We start from the raw sequence: 18,005 nt of genomic DNA, 5'->3' as shown, positions 1-18,005 counted from the left end.
GGCGGCCCGGGGGCGCGGGAGCCGGCAGCCCGGGAGGCGGCGGGCGGCGGCGGCGGCGGCGGGCGGCGGCGAGGCCGCTCCACCGCACGCGCACACACAGAGCCCGGCCGCGGGAATGCAGATGACACGCCCGTAACATGGAAGCCGCCGCCGCCGCTCCGACGACAGCAGCAGCAGCCGGCGGCGCCGCGCTGAACAAAGGTCATCCGAGCTGCGGCCCAGACGCCCGGGCTTGACCGCTGCGAAGGCCAACCCCGGGAAGGGGGTGGGTGTGCGCCCGCGGGGCGGGGGGCGGCGAGGGGCGGCCGGGGGCGAGCGAGGGGCGAGGGCAGCGCAGGCCGGGGCGCGCGGGTGGGCTGCGGGGGAGAGGCGGGCGCGCCGGCCCCTCGGGCCCACCCCTGCGGGCCGGGGCGAGCGCGTGAGGCTCAGGCCCCTTGGCCTGACTGCAGTGGCCTGTCCCACCCTGGCCTTGGGGACGGCTGGCCTTCGCGCCCCGCCAGCTTCCTTGGGGGGGCCGAGGACGAGCCGGTTTCGCTAGGCCCCACAGGTTCAGAGAGGGGGGCCACGTGAGCGCAGGAGCTCGCTCCTACCCCCTCCAGCGCTGGCGGTGCGCAGAGGATTCTTTAAAGGCCTCTGTGCCCCTCGTTCTCACTGCCCCTTCACTTGCCCCCCCTCCCCACCCCAGGCATCCCTAGTTTCCTACCCCGAGGTGAAGGGATTTGGACTTCTCTCCCCCCGCCCCCCCCAGGTGCTTGAAAGAAGAGAAGGTTGGAGGAGGAGGAGGAGGAGACTGGGGGGGCTGCTGGTGGTGGTGACAGGGCTGGGAGAGCGAGGAGAGGGACGGGAGGAGGGGGCTGGGTGGGGTGGGGGTGACAGGCAGAGAGGAGCCTGGTCAACAAGCCAGCACCACTCTGCTAGGAGGCCGAGGCCGCTCCCGCAGCCGACGCATGCAGTGTGAGGAGACACATAGATTGCTTTCCTGGGGGCTCTTTGTCAGCCACTAGCACAGAGAACACACACTGACACACACGTACACAAAGGTGTGAGCCAGGTTGTGGGAGGTAAGTGGGGGAAGGAGAAGGAGGGGGAAACAGTGTCTGCGGTGGGCTTTGGGGTGGACGGGCAGGGGGGATGGGCCCTGAGGGGCTCTGGGGTGCCTGGGAGGTGAGCATTTCCAAGGCTGTGTGCTTGTGTGGTGGTGGTGGTGGTGGGGGACACACGATGACCTTCCCCTCCTCACGAAGACCTGAAAGGGAAAAGCAACCCCTAGCGAGATCCCCTCTGTGCTGATGATTTTCAGGGACTTGTTGGCAACTCAGCGAGGGTTGCCATAGCTTTTTTATGTAGGGTGACCAGAACCGGCTGAAACTGGTTTGAGGCAGATCAGCTCCTGAACACAATGCAGTCACTGAGCTACTACAGTGGGATAGCAGCTTCCTCCCTTCATGGCAGCCAAAAGCAGAGGAGCTTGCAGGAAGGTACCATCCCAACACAGTATGTGAATGCACACTTAGACACCACACAGCACTGGTACGTGACTAATGGAGCCCTAAAAGATTCTGTGTAGAGAAGATGGAAGAAAATGTGCAGGTTTGCAAGGTCTGAGATTACTTGGGCTTTTCCTGCCTTTTTCTTTTGCTTAAGGGATGGACAAGGAGCTGAGATTTATGACCCTTATTAAAGAAAAAATGTGCCTTGCTAGGGTGGGGACACTTGGTTTATGCAGTCTCTCTCTCTCTCTTTCTCTGTGTTTCTAACAAAACAAAACCAAAATGAACTGATGGATTTGTGATGGTAGTTTGTTTGTTGCTGGAGAATGCTACTTTGCATGCCTTTTTTTTTTTTCTCTTGCAGGGTATGTTCTGTTTTGTGCTTTTCCTTTTAGAAGCTACTAAAGGGTGTTGGGGATACTTCTGACTATTATGAAGGCCAAAAGGTAACAATATTGTTCTAGGAAATGAGCATAAATGCGTTCCAGTGATACTGTAAGGCATACATGCTGTCTTTTTTTTCCTTGTAGGCCTGTTGACTGGGGCTGCTTTTAACCCTTTCATATTTGCAGAGAATGCAACCGTGTGACAGTAACTGAACATTGGGCCAAAGTCTTTCCAAAAGGTCAAGGTTCACAAGGTGAGATATGATATTTTGAGCATGAATTTAAGTGTTTATTTGAAGGTCCATGCAGAGACAGATGGACAGTGGATTGGTACCCTGGAGATAATTTGGGGCTCCGAGTGGAGAAGGAATACTCTTAATGTTATCCAAGTTTAATGGGATTAGAGTGACTTTATGATGGTATTGCTATCAAGACAAAATCAGAATGACTTCATTAACTCGCATGTGGCTAGTCCTTTAGAAAGAGGCAGGCCTGGAAAGAGGCAAGTTTAGAGAATGGTAGGCATCAGGGCCTTGTGGAGAATGCACTGCTTTGCATAAGACTAAAGCAGCACACATGTAGCATTATCCCGATGATGACAAAAAAAAAAAAAAAAAAGGAAGGACTTGGCCAAATCGAGGCAGCCTAGCCTCCTTTTTAGGATTTGAGGAGTCTGAAGGTAGATTTGCCTTTTGTTCATTCATCACCTTCCTTTTACCTTGTGCTCTGTGTTAACCTGAAAGGTTTGTCAACTCCGAGGCAAGTGGTGGAATGGCTTTTATTGATTTTGGGGGCTGTTGACGGTGAGTTTGCCATTGGATTATTGGTGGTATACATTTTAACGTGGAATGCTAATGCCGTACCAGGAGGAAACCGGCTAGTCTGGCTTCATCTGTGTAAAGATGCCTGTTAACTCAAAGCTTTATAGCAGTGGATGGTGGAAAATGTCTGATGCCTTAGAGAGCTTGCAGTTAAATTCGAGCTGGCGTTTTTACGCACCCCCCCCCCAAAACCAGAGGTTTTCGAGGAGCAGGGAGAAGAAAGCAGTAAGGAGTCTAGCAAAGTGAAGAACAAAGGCAGTGAGCGCTTACAGGGGGAACACTGAACATTTTGCCTTGGGGTTCCTGGTGCAAAGAGCTGCAACTTCCCCAAACAGGAAACCAGCAGCTCCAGAATCCTATCCAGTATGATCTCAACGACAGAGAGAACTCGTTCTGTGTCCTGGTTTGGTAGAAGTACAGTCAAGAGGAGCCCATAGAGGACAGGATTGAAAATACATTTGTCCCCTACTTTGAAGAGGGGATTTTGTTCCTCCTGGATTTGTGCAGAGTCGAGTCTTTTCAGAAATGCCGAGGATCTTAGAATATGTGAAGTTGTGTGCTGGCAGTTGGTGGGCAGAGTGTCTGCAGTGAAGGGTGTCAAGTATGCAAGGGTTTGTATTGTTAAGGATTTTTTTCATGTGATTGCAGAGCATCCAGTGTGTGATAAAGCTGGCAAAAGGGAAGCGAGGGCATGGTTAGCTCAGAATACTTTGTGTAGTATTTAATAAAGATAAATGTAATCTTGGCCTGATATATACCAGTAAATAGCTTACATGATGGAACAAAATTCTTTACAAATCACTGTGCTAAAATTGGTTTTCAATTCTACATCATTTTCGACTGCCAGAGGTTTTGTGTCTGAGTGTGGTAGAAATCTGCTTGCAAAGCAGATCGCAATCCACGTTGCATGATACGCTGCCCCTGCTTTTCTGGTGCCAACTAAAACTCAGATGGCTGATATGATAAACCTTAATTAGCTTAATACAATAAGCTGTTTTATAATTTAGTCCTTCACTCCTGTCTTTAGAAAGTCAGTGATTTTTATTTAACTTTGACAGCTAACCCCGTGCAATGAATGTTTCTTGATAGTATGTTTTAAGAGCCCTTTTTGTAAGGCATTGCATGTCACAGAATGTTCTGGTTTACTCTCTCCGTCGTTTTTAGCTTTGTTACTCCTCCTCCCCCCCCCAGAAGGCTCCTGGAAAATCGCATTTGTTTTGCATTTAGGCCAGTCTTTCCAGCTGCAAGGGCTGTTTAAGCTTGGAGAGCTGGTTCTCCGGGGCAGCAATCAGGAGCTCATCTGTGGACTGAGGTTTGTCTCAGGTGGCGGTCTCCTGCTGAGGTATAACAATGTAGCAGGCCCAGGTCTCCGGGGACAGGAACAGGAACGGAGAGTTTTCTGGGCTTGGGAATGTGAATGTGAGTGTGGAGAATGAGCAACAGTATTCTCCTTCCTGGAAGAGCCAGGAGGGAACAGGGTGGCACCCACACTTGGGGCCGGGCCTGTGTCCTTGCTGTCACTGTCGCCATGCGGATGGCCACACCTGGAGCCTGCCAGGGATTGCCTGCGGCAGGCTCCGATGATGACAAGCTGGCCATCCCCTCTGGAGGAGGGATGTGGGGGTTTGGCTGATGAGGGTACACTGGAAAGTGTCACAGGGTGTTGAACCTTTGTTTTCATCATTTGCTTACTTGGAATTATTTTCTCCACGTTAAGAAACATGAGACCCAGGGCTTTTAGGACTCTTCAGCATCCTGGTTCAGGAGAGGAGGCTTGTTTCTCTCCCCCCGCCTCCCTTTTCTCACAAAGAGATTCCCTGCCCCCATCTACCTTGACTCCTTTTTAAAGAAGGGTTTAGGAGGGAGGCAGCCAACATGTAGATGGAATTTTCTACATATACCTTTGACTAGGATGAGTTAGAATTTTCAGATTTGTGTCTCCCGTCCTCCTTTTTTTTCTTCCCGTGGAATGCTTTCTTGGGTCTGTCTTCTGTTGGGTTTGAATAACCTCCCTCATCTCCTTGCTAGAACTCCCCATCTAGCTGTCCACAGCTGGAGCAGAGGTTGTCCTGATGTGGGACCCCAGGACGGTTGCCAGTGCAAGGGAAACCGGAAGTATCTGGAAAAGATTTGGGGTTGCTCCCTCCTCATTCCCCTAACATCTCTTCCTAATCAGTACAGTAACCACATCTGCAGTAAACATTGAGGAAATCTACACCTGTGTGTTAATTATATTTGAGGGATGATCTTTAACAGAGTCATGGTTAAATAATTAACTTTTTTCACTTTTACATTTACATCCAGTAAAATTTACCCTGGTGTGTAGTTTTATAGGTTTTGACAAGCGTATAGCGCTGTGTATCTACCACCACTATCCACAGGGAATGTTTCCATCACCCCCGGAACTTTCCTCCTGCTGTACATTGGTAGGCAGATTCTTCCCACCGCAACCCTTGGCAACCACCGATGTGTGCTGTCCCTATATTTGGTCTTCTCCAGAATGCCATACAAATGGCTTCTTTCACTTAGCAAAGTGCATTTGAGATCCATCCATGTTGTCGCGCGTCTCCGTACTGGCCGTTTCTCTGTTGCCAAGCTGTAGACCCCTATATGGACGTACCACAGTTTGTTTATCCATTTCCCCGGGACGTTTGGGTTGCTTCTCCCTGGGGGTGCTTGCGAGGAAAGCTGCTGTAAACGTTTGCATACCGGCTTTTGTCTGAATGTCAGTTTTTATGTCTCTGCCCTAAATACTTCGGGGGAAGTGGCATGGTGGGGCCATACGGTCAGTACATAAGAATTAGAAGTCTGAATGAAAGCACCTTCAGCTCTTCTTCGCAGCTCCTGAGCGCGATCTGGCCTTGTCAGCTGCAGCTAAGACTTCCCAAGTAAGAGATTGCAGGGAGCATTATCTGAAGACACACGAGAGATGATTATGATAATGGACCACTCACTAACGGGATGACATGCTTTATAACCCAGAACTAATCGGAATTAGCCAAAAGTGGGAACAGAAAACTGCCAGTGGTAAAATATCCTTTATTTCCAACAACAATTATTTTTCATCTCTTCAGAAACATTTGGCAGTTTAATTTTTACATTTGTCTTCAGGTTCAATACCCCGCCAAATTGTTAACAGAATCACAATTTTGGAAAGTGGTACCGAAGACCTTTGTTGAAATCTGAGTTGTGTAAAGAACGTATTATTAATTATAATTCGTCCTAGTTTTTGACTGCCAAAATATGGGTGTTGTTTTAATATCTGAAGTTATTGTTCAGGTTTGATGCCTTTTAAGGAAATGAAAATATTTAAGCAAAATCTAGGCAGTGAAGTAGGGAGATTTGGGGAGCTTTTTTTTTAATCTCAATTTTTTTTTTTTTAATTTTAACTTTTTAAAATTTTTTTAGAGGATAAAATAGCGTTCAGGAATGGGAAGAACAAACAGACCAAGGTTATGGTGCTGTACCGAGGAGAGCCCGAGAAGTGGGAAATGATCTTCATTTGGGGATTATTTCATCCGTTTTGCAGGTGCTGAATGTTTCCTAAGCACCAGACATTGTGCTAGGCGCTGAGCGTACCGAGAGAAAAGGAATCCAGAGCGAACACTCTAGTGGGAAGTTAGCCTACAGATGCTATGATAGGAATGTGAATGGGCTCCCTAATGCCCAGTGTCCAGAGGGAGGAGCCCTTGAGGAGGTGGCTTTTGTGCTGAACCGTGCAAGACGCTAAGAGTAGGAACAGCTAGCTGAGAGTAGGGGAAGAGCGCTAGTCCCATGGGGCAGCTTATGGAAAGGCACTGAGCAAGCCTGGTGTTGTGAGCAGGGCCGGGAGAGTGGGGCCCAGAGAGCGGGGCCGGAAGAACTGGGTTGGGTGTGGGAGAGTAGGAGAGGACATCAGGAGGCAGTCAAGGGCTAGACTTCTGAAGGTCATTCTGTACAGTGCACTCAAGTGGGGACTTCCTTGTGGAGGCGGTAGAAGCAGAAAGCCTTACTTGAAATGACAGAGGTCTTGGGGCAGTGTCTGAGGAGGGAATGGAGACTCTCCAGGCTGGAGGCAGGGAGGTCACATGAAGGGACCACCGTAGCAAATCCAGGAGAGAAGAGGGCCTGAGCCCAGGCGTTGCAGTGGGATGGAGTGGTAGGTGGGGTAGTTGTGTGTACCCGATGAGAAAGGGGGTGTGGTAGAGAGGGAGGAGCTGAGGACGGTGCCAGGTTTGCTCCTTGAGGTTACTTGCTGCTGGTTGTTTTCTTCTGTGAGATACTGCATTCAGAAGGCAGAGTAGATTGGGAGGGTGGGCGTGAGGGGCTCCATACAGTGGGTTCACGTCTGGGTTGAGTTGTCCATAGAGGTGTCCTCTGTTGCCTGGATCTGTTTGGGCTGGAGGCCTAACTGGGAGGAATGGGCATAGAACAGAGATGATAGAAGAAAGATGTGAAAAAGGTTGAGTTTGGGGTTCCATAAGATAATGGTTTATATAGTTAAAGCCTTAAAGAAGGAGGGGCTGAAGAACTTATGATGCGTGCTTTGGAAGATTGGAGGGCGAGACATTTCCAGAGAGGCAGAAAGTCATTTTAGTAGCTGACGTCTGCAGACACGGCCTCTCATGGTAGGCCTCTCCTCTTGTTATTTCACGTAATACTGAAACAGTGAGAGGAGCTGGGTACTTTTATTCCCATGTTACGGGGGGAAGCAAAGACCCTGGCCAAGGCCCGCCAGCTCATAAACGATACTAGAGGCAGAATTTGAAGCTGGTTCCTCACCACTAGGCTGTTCTGCTTCGGGGAGCAGAATTGGTGGGCATGAGGAAACCTTGGAAGGTGTTTAGGGGTGTGGAGGCTAGGAGGAGGAGCCTGAGAGAGGGCACGGGTAGGTGCTAGGCGGTAAAGGCACTGATAAGGTTCAAGTTAGAGGTGAGAACACGTAATGGGGAAGTTTGGGATACAGTTGAGGTTCCCTTGTAATTAGCCCTGTTTTCCTGACTTCACTCAGCATGGAGAGGAGAGTCGGTACGTCAGAGACGGTGGGAGAAAGCGGGTTGAAAAGAGTACATTTTTACTGGGCAGTATAGGGTGAGGATATAAAAAGGAAGGAAGATGGAACCGGGATGTTTTTGTTTTTATTTATTCTTTGAGAAGGATGAACTCAAAATAAATTGGAAGTAGTGCTGACACAGTTAGTTTAAAGAATTCTTTGAATCCTCTTCTGCAGACAGGAAGTTCTGAATTTTTCCTCTTTTAGAATGAGAGGGGGAGAGCAAATTCTACTTGATCTAAATCTGGAAACTAAAATAAGTCATTTTTAGACAAACTCAAAGTGGCCTTTTTAGCTGCCCCAAGTATTCCCGCCTAAGTGGCCTGTAGTCAATGGTCATTAGGGACGGAAAATGCAGGTTTTGTATTGTTTTCAGTTAGATATTAGTACAACTTGACATAATTAGAGATTCCAGGCATCTTGCAGGATTTAGAGAGGCCTAAAGATAAAATCAAGGTGTAGTTCTTGAATGTTTTCTCAACTCAGCCTTTTTTTTCTCTTTGGGACACAAACTCTGGCTTTGCAAAGGCTGACTCATTGGTCTCATGGGTATTGATTTTGATCATTTTCTTCTATGAGGAACAAATTCTTTCTAGGGATCTGAATCATAATTAGGTGGCTGAAAAATTTACTAAGTTAGAAAATTCAAAGCCCTGTATTTTTTTGTTTTTGTTTTTGTTTTTGTTTTTAAAGCTCCCTTAGCTGGAAATACTTCAAACATGTACACTTACCTCCTTTTCTACAGTGAGCCCAAATTGGGGAGAGGGAGGGGTGGGTAGGTGGACCTAGAACCCAGCACGCTGGACTCCCAGTCGAAAGCAGCTTGCGTCATTACGGACTGTCTCTGTGCCGTCCAGTGTTATGTGCTGGGTGGCGTAGGCACCAGCTCATACATACAGTCCTTACGGCCTGTGAACCACACAGGTGCTCATTGGTAAGCTGGTCTTTAACTGTTTTGCTGATTTAACAGAGCAAGAGTGGGAGAGGTAGTTTGAGGTCTCTAGTTTGAGACGTGATCATGCCTAGTGTTCTAGTTAAGTCTGGGGGCTCAGTCCACGGGGATTTTCAGTGGCCTTTGCCTGGCTCTCAGTGATGACATACACCTGTTTGCTTAGCCCTCGGTGACCCAGAGCTGCATTCTGCCAACTTGGGACCTTGAGCAAGTTCCTTAAATTCTAGGCCATGCTTTTCTTGAGGGTTGTTGCGAAGATTAAGTGCATGTAAAGTGCTTAGTGGAGTGCCTGCTACGGGGTAAGTCCTCCCTCAAATCTTAGCTGTTCTGTGTTCCTCAGCTTCCCTGGTTTAGAGGAAGGGCCTTTGCTCTGACATTCTTCTCTCATCGTAGAGGGCGTTGTTTCTCCTGTCCTGCCTCTTAGCTCATTTTTAAGTAGTTTTGTTTTGGTTTGTTTTGGCCCATGAAAATCCACAGTTGAGTGTCTCCTGCCTCGTCTGTAATGTCTTCAGTGATAGCCGCCCTCTACCTGGTTTAAAGTGGGGGAAATGTAAGCAGGAGGGTAGTGTCCTAGTTCCCACTTGGCTGGACATTCACTCGTAGCTGGAAGATGTCAGATGAATTTTGTCATTATTATCTCGTACTTCGACTGTCTTTACTTCCAGAAAAATCCAGCCCAATCAGTGATGGTTATAGTCTAGTTGATGTGATTTATGTTAACCGGAGTTAAAAGAAACAAAACCTGATTGTGAAAATATGGCAGGTTAACCACAGTTTCACTCTGCTTCCCGCATTTGCTGGGCAGCGATCAGATAGTCAGTATCTTGCACACTGGGGTTTGGTGGTGATAGAAGATTGAGTGGAGAAGGAATCTATGGGTGGTATTTTAATGTCAGTGTAGTGGGCGCTAGTCACGTGCTGCTGTGGACTGCTCGCAGTGTGGCTAGTCCTAACTGGGATGGGCTGTAAGCATAGACTACACACCAGGTTTTGAAGACTTATACAAAAGAAAAAAAAAAAAAGGTTGTAAAATATTTCATTAATACTTTTTCATATTGATTACATGTTGAAGCAAGGCTATTTTGGTGGAATACAATTTATTACTCAATTAAAATTATTAACTTAAAATTTATTTACCCCCCCACACCCCCCTTTGTTTCTTTTATAAATGTGACTGCTAGAAAATTTAAAACTATATATATGGCTTTCATTCTTCTTCTATTGGACAGGGCTGTTCTGGAGTGTTGGATGGACATCTAACGAAATTTAGCAGTGAAATCTGTCTGGTGCCCCGAAGTATTCATGTTCATTGATGTTGAGTTCCCCTTTCGGTTGGTAAAGGTAGTGTAAAGACGATGTGATGTCTCCTGGTTAGAGAAACTCGCGCTCCTCTAGTTTGGACCTCTTTTCTCTCCCACATATTCCTAGTTCATCTCTCTGCACTACTGGGTCTAGACAGCCATGCCAGGCTGGTGTCTGCTTCCAAATGGACAGGGAGCCAGTGTTTATCACAAGTTTACCATGTGCTGGATGCTCACACTTAACATCCCCTGTGAAGTATAATTACCATCCCTGGTGAGACTTGAGAGAGGTGAAGTGACTGGGCCAAGGTGGTACGCTCATGAGTGACAGACCTTGGATTTGGGCCAGGGACAAGCTGGCTTTGAGATCATACTGCCTTTTCCAAATAACGGCTCCTGCTTGGTGCTCATGTCTTGTACCTTTTCCTCAGAGTCCCATGCCTGGTCCTGGGTGCCCTTGTTGTCTACGTAGCATTTCTCACACTTTTAGTTTGCATGCAAATCACCTGGGGCTGTGTTAGATAATGCAGATAGTGATGCAGTAGGGCTAAGTGGGCCCCAGGTTCTGCTCGTCTGACAAGCTGGCCGGTCATGGTGGTCTGCTGCTGGACCACACGTTGGGTAGCAAGGGTTTCCATCGTTTCCCTTGGTTTTGGACCTGCTTCCTCTGCTTCCAGAGTGATCTGATTCTCCAAAACTTGCCTCACTCTGCAGGGGCTCACCCTGTGGCTTTGCATGGGATGCCAGTGAGCACAAATGGGGTCAGAACCGGTTTCGGTCGCCGGTGTCCACACTGGCTTGACTGTTGATTTCTGCGTACACACGGTCTGACCAGATCAGTGTGTTCCTGTTGCTACGTAACTGCGTTACTCCTCCTTTAGTATCTTAACCCCTTTGACACCTGTAGTCTGATAAAACAGAAGATAATTGTAATGCTGAGATATGTGGCAGGGGTATCTATTTTAAGTCCTTGTGATGAAGACTGGCCTTAAATTGACACTTGGGGGTGACTCTGCCGTGTTTGGTTCAGAGAGTCAGTATCTGATGAGAGATGAGGACTCAGAGCAGTTGGCCTGCCACTATTTCTGCCTCCGTGCCTGACAGGGAATCGAGGTGACTTGTGACTTTTCTTTTTTTTTATGGTTTGGAACATTCTTTTTATTTTTTTATTTTATTTTATTCTTTTTGCCTCATTGTTATTTTTTTAAATTTTATTATGTTATGTTAATCACCATACATTACATCATTAGTTTTTGTTGTGGTGTTCCGTGGTTCATTGTTTGCGTATAACACCCAGTGCTCCATGCAGTACGTGCCCTCCTTAATACCCATCACCAGGCTAACCCATCCCCCCACCCCCCTCCTCTCTAGAACCCTCAGTTTGTTTCTCAGAGTCCGTCGTCGCTCATGGTTCGTCTCCCCCTCCGATTTCCCCCCCTTCATTTTTCCCTTCCTACTATCTTCTTTTTTTTTAACATATAATGTATTATTTGTTTCAGAGGTACAGATCTGTGATTCAACAGTCTTGCACAATTCACAGCGCTCACCATAGCACATACCCTCCCCAATGTCCATCACCCAGCCACCCTATCCCTCCCACCCCCCACCATTCCAGCAACCCTCAGTTTGTTTCCTGAGATTAAGAATTCCTCATATTAATGAGATCATATGATACATGTCTTTCTCTGATTATGACTTTTCCTTAGAATAGGAGTTCCAGTGAGCCACCTCACACAGAAGTGTGGAAGGATGGTTCATCAACACCACCTCCTTCTCCAGCACACGATGAAGGCAACCACCCCGGAGTCCTTGGATCAGGAGGTCTCGGGGGAAGGTCTTGGTCTTTGGCCAAATAAGAAATTGAATTTCAGGATGGAGCTTGGGGTATTGTGTTTGAACTCTAAGAGCCTGTGCAAAGCTTCAGTGTATTTTTTATTTTTTTAATTTAAAAAAGTTCTAAAAACATTTAAAAATTTTTAATTTTTAAAAAATGATTATTAGAGAGAGAGAGAAAGTGCGTGCACTTATGCGAGCAGGGAAAGGGAGAGAATCCTCAAGTAGACTCCCTGCTGAGCATGGAGCCAATCCCAGGATCCTGAGGTCATTACCTGAGCGGAAATCAGGAGTCTGACACTCAAATGACTGAACCACTCAGGTGCCCCATAATTTTTTAAATTAAAAAAAATATATTTAAGTAATCTCTACACCCAATGTGGGCCCTGAACTAACAACCCCAAGATCAAGAGTTACATGCTCTTCTTACTGAGCCCCCCAGGCACCCCCCAGTATATTTTTTAAATTTGGGGATGTGCATTGATTAAGTAAGCTAATGATAAAATGATGTCTGTTACATGAGATAGCTTACCATCCCCATCTCTCTATTAAGAAAACTCCATTTCATAAGTCAAACAGAGAAAGACATGTATCATATGACCTCACTGATATGAGGAATTCTTAATCTCAGGAAACAAACTGAGGTTGCTGGAGTGGGGGGTGGGGTGGGAGGGATGGGGTGACTGGGTGATGGACACTGGGGAGGGTATGTGCTCTGGTAAGCGCTGTGAATTGTGCAAGACTGTTGAATCTCAGATCTGTACCTCTGAAACAAATAATGCAATATATGTTAAGAAAGAAAAAAAGAAGAAGAAGAATGTAGCAGGAGGGGAAGAATGAAGGGGGGAAATCGGAGGGGGAGGAGAACCATGAGAGACGATGGACTCTGAAAAACAAACTGAGGGTTCTAGAGGGGAGGGGGGTGGGAGGATGGGTTAGCCTGGTGATGGGTATTGAGGAGGGCACGTTCTGCATGGAGCACTGGGTGTTATGCACAAACAATGAATCATGGAACACTATATCTAAAACTAATGATGTAATGTATGGGGATTAACATAACAATAAAAAAATTAAAAAAAAAAAGAAAACTCCATTTCACAGATATCCTAGTTGAATTTTAGATCTTGCTGGAAATTTGGACTCAGGAGTTGTATGATATATGAATCTGGCACACTGAACAGGATTTTTAATTGTCGGCTAGATCTGTCCGCTCCCTGCTTGGTGCAGAATCCTGTGCCCGGTGTGGTGGGGGTGCCTGGCTGGCCCATGAGTGTAGCTGCTGAGGAGTCAGAGACTGCTGGAAGGGCAGTGGGGTGGGGTTGGGGCAATAGAAACAAGGCTGGGTGTTCAGGATGGGCAAGGCCATGGGGTCGGCCCTGGAGAAAGAGGTTGGAACTATGGAAGTTATCTGGGTCGGAGGTGAGCTCAGAATGCAGTGGGGTAGTAAGTCCCCAGCCTTTCTGGAGCATGCCAAGTGTCAGGAGAAGTTAGGAGTCAGAGACGAGATAGGTGCTCAGCGGTTGTCAGAAGGCAGAGTGAAAATGGATGGTCACGAGTCTAGTGGACAGGCAGGAACAAGTGGGTCTGTGAAAGTACAGGACAGCAGTGGTTGGGTGATGGGGACTGTGTGTGCTCAGAGGAAAGGCCCCCGGAAGGACTGTGGGGTGTGTGAACAGGTGAACGGGTGAGGGCAGGATGAGCTACCGTTGCCGGTGATCGCCGGATAACTGAATCAGAACCAACTCTACATGGCAGCCTCCATGTGATATGGCGGGTGGGGACACGCATTGCTCAGCTGGCGGAGGTTAAGAGAACGGACTGGGAGAAGCAGTAGCTCCTTCTACGCAAGATTCACATGGGAAGGCATTAAAACACTAGATTGTTCGGAGTTTGCCTGCCTTCATAGGACACGTGATCAAGACATAGCTTTTCAAACTCACACCGGAAGAAAAGGAGCTGATGACGAGGCCATGACTGCTGCTGGGGGAACTCCCACGTCCTCTCGTACTGAGCTTGCTCTGCGTTCTTTTCAGGGCCACATGGCCTCTGCTCTCTTTGTGCCTCTCCTTTGGTAGAACTGCGTTCTCCTTCCGGTGCACTTGGCAAACATGGCTGTCCCATAGCCCCTGTGTTCCCACATCCTCGTCTACAGTACTAGTAACATCACCTGTATTGCTCGGTCCCACTTCAGGTTCTCCAGACCTCGGGCTAATTGGTCCTGGTCTACTCAGCTGTGGCTTGGAGGGCAGGGTTACTGCTAACCCTACATGGGTGGTAGTTTGCATTGGGCTAGTGAAACACCCCCTACTGAAACATCTACGACCCGACAAGGGGGCGGTCTTACCCTGTTTTAGGCTCTGAGTGGTTAGCAGATATGCCGAGGCTGAGTTGTTGGGAATTGACATTCGTGCCTGGATCTTTCTGATCCCAATTTCTACACCCTTTACTATTCTTCAGTATAGTAGCTAAGGTGTAGGAACTCTTTTGAGTGTAGAGCTGGACTCTTTTGTCGATTTTCTGTTTACTCAAAATCACAAAAACAATATGTTTAGTTTTCAGCATTTGCTCCATAAATGCATAGCAAAGGCCGATTGTCTGAGTTATGCATTGGAATGACACACCGGAGGTAGGAAATTTGGCCAAATGGCTGGAGGAGTTATTCAAGCCTAATGTTTAGGGTCTCATGTGTACATAGATGTGTATTTGAGGCCTCTCCCAGGTAGGGGTGTGTGTGTGTGTGCTGTGTGTGCTCGTGTTTGGGGCCCCTCATAGGTACATACCTGTTTGGCAAAAGGCAAGTCTGGTTTATCTGGCCGATGTTAATTTTGGGAAAGTTGAAACACATAGTTCAGCACTTGAGTGGTAATAATTAGGCTTTAATGCTTTTGATTTTAGATGACTCGTAGAATTGTAAAACTTTTCTGTTCTCGTCTGGAGCATTAGGATATTGTCAACCTCCGCTGGAATTTCACATGTAGCTCTAACCTCTTTGGTTACACAGTGCTCTTATTTCAGGTCATTGAGGATAGGAAACATTTGTTCTGCATTTATTGTGCTTAGAAGACCTTGCGGGGCTGCCTATCTGCAAGAGGCATTTAAGGGTGCTCACTATGTCCCAGGTAGTGGTTGGGAATTCTAATGGCATCGATCTTGTTGTACCCTAACTGAGAGCACCAGAGCTGTGGCTTCATTTCTTCTAGGGCTTTCTCTATGCTAGAATCCTCTCGCTGACCTTGTTTTGATGTTATAGTAACTCACAGTAATTAGTACTTAAGTATATTCCAGGTATTCCGGGTAGGAGTAAGTACCTATCTGGATTATTATTATTATTTTTAAAGATTTTATTTATTTATTAGAGAGCAGGGGGAGGAGTAGAGGGAGGGGGACAAGCAGACTCCGTGCTAAGCACGGAGCCCGACACGGGGCTCGATCCCACGATCCCGAGATCATGACCTGAGCCTAAACCAAGAGTCGGACATTCAATCGCCCGAGCCACCCAGGCGCCCCTGGATTGTTTTATTTAACCTTCACAGTAACTCTGTGAAGTGGATCTTATTTTTTTCCATTTTACACATGAGAAAACAGAAGCTTGAAGAGGTTAAGTAACTTGCCCAGAGTCTTGTAACTTCTAAGGGGGAAGAGCCAGGACTCGCTCCACAATTTGCCTTACTCCAGAGCCCATGCTTCTAACCACGACAGCATACTGTGGTTTATAGGTGTCATTTCTGCAGCCAGTCGATGGCAGGCTCAAATATCTTTGAGGTTCAAAGCCGCTGCTTCTGGGCCAACCAGTATTTCTCCTATTGTCAAGATCCGCAAGGTATTTCGGGCTTGCCCCGTGACGCCGATGTGGCTCCGGCTGCCGCAGGTAGGTAAACATTGAGAGATCCCTTGCTCCCTTTCCTGAGTTTTCTTCCTTGACCGCATATACGTGTACCTACGTGTGCGCCTGTGCATTTTACAACACAAGCAGCCTCCTTTGGCCGTGACCGTAGAACCAGCCAAACCATGTCTTTATCCTCCCTTCTGCGGTGTTAAAGTTAAGGCAGAGCCCCTGTAGAATTACCTTTTTATTATTCTTCCTCCGAGTTTGGAGATTCGTTCGCTTGCTCCTTTTTTTTTTTTTTTTTTAAAGATTTTATTTATTTATTTGACAGAGAGAGACACAGTGAGAGAGGGAACACAAGCAAGGGGGAGTGGGAGAGGGAGAAGCAGGCTTCCCGTGGAGCAGAGAGCCCGATATGGGACTCGATCCCAGGACCCTGGGACCATGACCTGAGCCGAAGGCAGTTGCTTAACAACTGAGCCACCCAGGCGCCCGGGTCGCTTGCTCCTTCTTGAGTTGTCCTCGGGGTTGGTGCGGAGGTGCCCGTGGAGCCGAGCCACTAGGAGAAACACGGAGTTAGACGTTGTTCGGGAAAATGGGCCAGAAGCATCTCCCCCGCACTCCATTCCACAATGCATTCCTATTTGCTAATAACCATCTCCCAGGGAGAACAGCCGCTTACACTTTGTTTCAAGCATGTCCCAAAGATGTCTCACCCAAAAGCTTCTGGCCTCCCAGTACTCTTGGGGGTGCTCCCAGCCTGGGTCCCCAGAATGAAGATTCTCACGGAGAGTTCACAGCAGCAGTTTAGGAAGGAAAAGTGTTGTGTGCATGAGTCTGTGTGCATGCACGCATGCATTTGACCCAGCATTTCCCACATTCCCGGGCTGTGGAATCCCTTCTTTTTGGTGGCACATTCCTGGGTGAACATCCTTCAAGCTGTTGGCTGTCACTGATGTGAACTTAGTGAAAAATGGGGGGGCCTTGAGAGGAGTAGGGCCAGAGCTTCCTCCGATCTCTTCCTTTTAGTATAATATACGGATTGGTGAAATGATGTGATTCATTGTGTGTTTTTCTGCTTTCTGTCTATCCCAAGAAGAGAATTTGTGAGTGAGTTTATATGTAAGGTCAACAGCCAGTAGGCCTGCTGTGAGTGATAACTTCGGGGGGAGGCTCTTAGTTGGATGTGATAGTTGAAAGTAGTACCTTTCATAATTCTAAACACCTTTTAAATGAAACTGGTATCTGGTGAGACTCGTTTGATGCTCAGGCGGTGGCTTCACTTTGGAATGAATGTGAGAGCAGTTGTGATCCGGATGCAGGAAGCCCTTCGCGCACACCCTTCCTCAGCAGGTGGAGAGCAGGGGGCCGGGGTAGCCGGAGCAGTGACCTCCACCATCTCCACCTGGATGACGTGGGGCGTGGGGGGAGGCAGGTTTATGGTGATTTGAAGAGGATTAGGTCTTGGTGAGAGGGGGACAGGGTGATGAGGGGAAAATCTCTTGTTTACCTGGAGCGAGGTTTTCAACCTTAGCGCTGTCGACATTTGGGGCTGCAAAGTGCTGTGTTGTGGGGCTGTCCTGTGCATTGTAGGATGTTTGGCAGCATCCCTGACACCGATACCCACCCCTTACCTCACCCCCCTGCCAACTTGTGACAACCAAAGATGTCTCTGGACCTTGCTAGATATCAGTGTTGGTGGTGGTGGAGGAGAAGGGGCAAAATCGCCCCACTTGAGAACCATGGACTTAAAGCCTTATAGCAAGAACAATACTTCAAAACTTTGGGTAGTAAGAATTCCCAGCAAAGACCTCCAAGGGAAGCAAGCAAGCATCTTGAAACTGTACAAATCCCCTAAGAAATGCAAGATACCTTGAGCTGCTAGTTTTCTCTTCCGTGTTGTCTAATGCTAGAAGTCTCAAAAATACTTGCAAATATATATATATATTTTTAATAAAGATTTTATTTACTTATTTGACAGAGAGAGAGAGAGCGAGAGCAGGAACACAAGCAGGGGGAATGGGAGAGGGAGAAGCAGGCTTCTTGCCGAGCAGGGAGCCCGATGTGGAACTCGATCCCAGGACCCTGGGATCATGACCTGAGCCGAAGGCAGACGCTTAACGACTGAGCCACCCAGGCGCCCTGCAAATATTTTAAATTTAGTATTTAAGATGAAAATAAATGCTGGTAAAATGAGTAAGAAACCGCAGAAAACGGATCTGCTGGTTAACTATAGCGTTTCAGGGACAGAGGCTTCCACGCAGGATTTAGGGTTTATGTGCGAAAACTGAGAAGGCTTATTCAGGTGACAAAGGAAGATTACTTTGAAGTTCTCTATTATATACTCAAAATATCACTTCTAAT

General features: G+C 47.5%; 1 protein-coding gene across 13 annotated transcripts in view; it reads left to right on the top strand.

Moving 5' to 3' along the window:
* ZNF532 (zinc finger protein 532) overlaps positions 1-18,005 on the top strand; it is a 107,583-nt gene that overhangs the window by 1,174 nt on the left and 88,404 nt on the right. For 2 of the 13 annotated variants that reach the window (XM_032422908.1, XM_032422895.1), the window contains exon 1: positions 63-201. The exons of 1 other annotated variant lie outside the window; for it this stretch is intronic. In XM_032422908.1, coding sequence (XP_032278799.1) covers positions 138-201 — 64 coding nt within the window. In that variant the 5' untranslated portion in view covers positions 63-137. Of the gene's footprint in view, positions 1-61; positions 266-876; positions 1,062-1,149; positions 1,600-1,854; positions 1,937-2,020; positions 2,131-18,005 lie in introns of those variants that run through there. 10 more of the 13 variants (XM_032422897.1, XM_032422898.1, XM_032422899.1 and 7 more) reach the window with 10 other exon arrangements.

Source organism: Phoca vitulina, unplaced genomic scaffold (genome assembly GCF_004348235.1).
Source record: "Phoca vitulina isolate PV1807 unplaced genomic scaffold, GSC_HSeal_1.0 scaffold27, whole genome shotgun sequence".
NCBI lineage: Eukaryota > Metazoa > Chordata > Mammalia > Carnivora > Phocidae > Phoca > Phoca vitulina.
The sequence above is the reverse complement of the archived record's forward strand: the minus strand, read 5'-3'. Positions and strand labels throughout refer to the sequence as shown.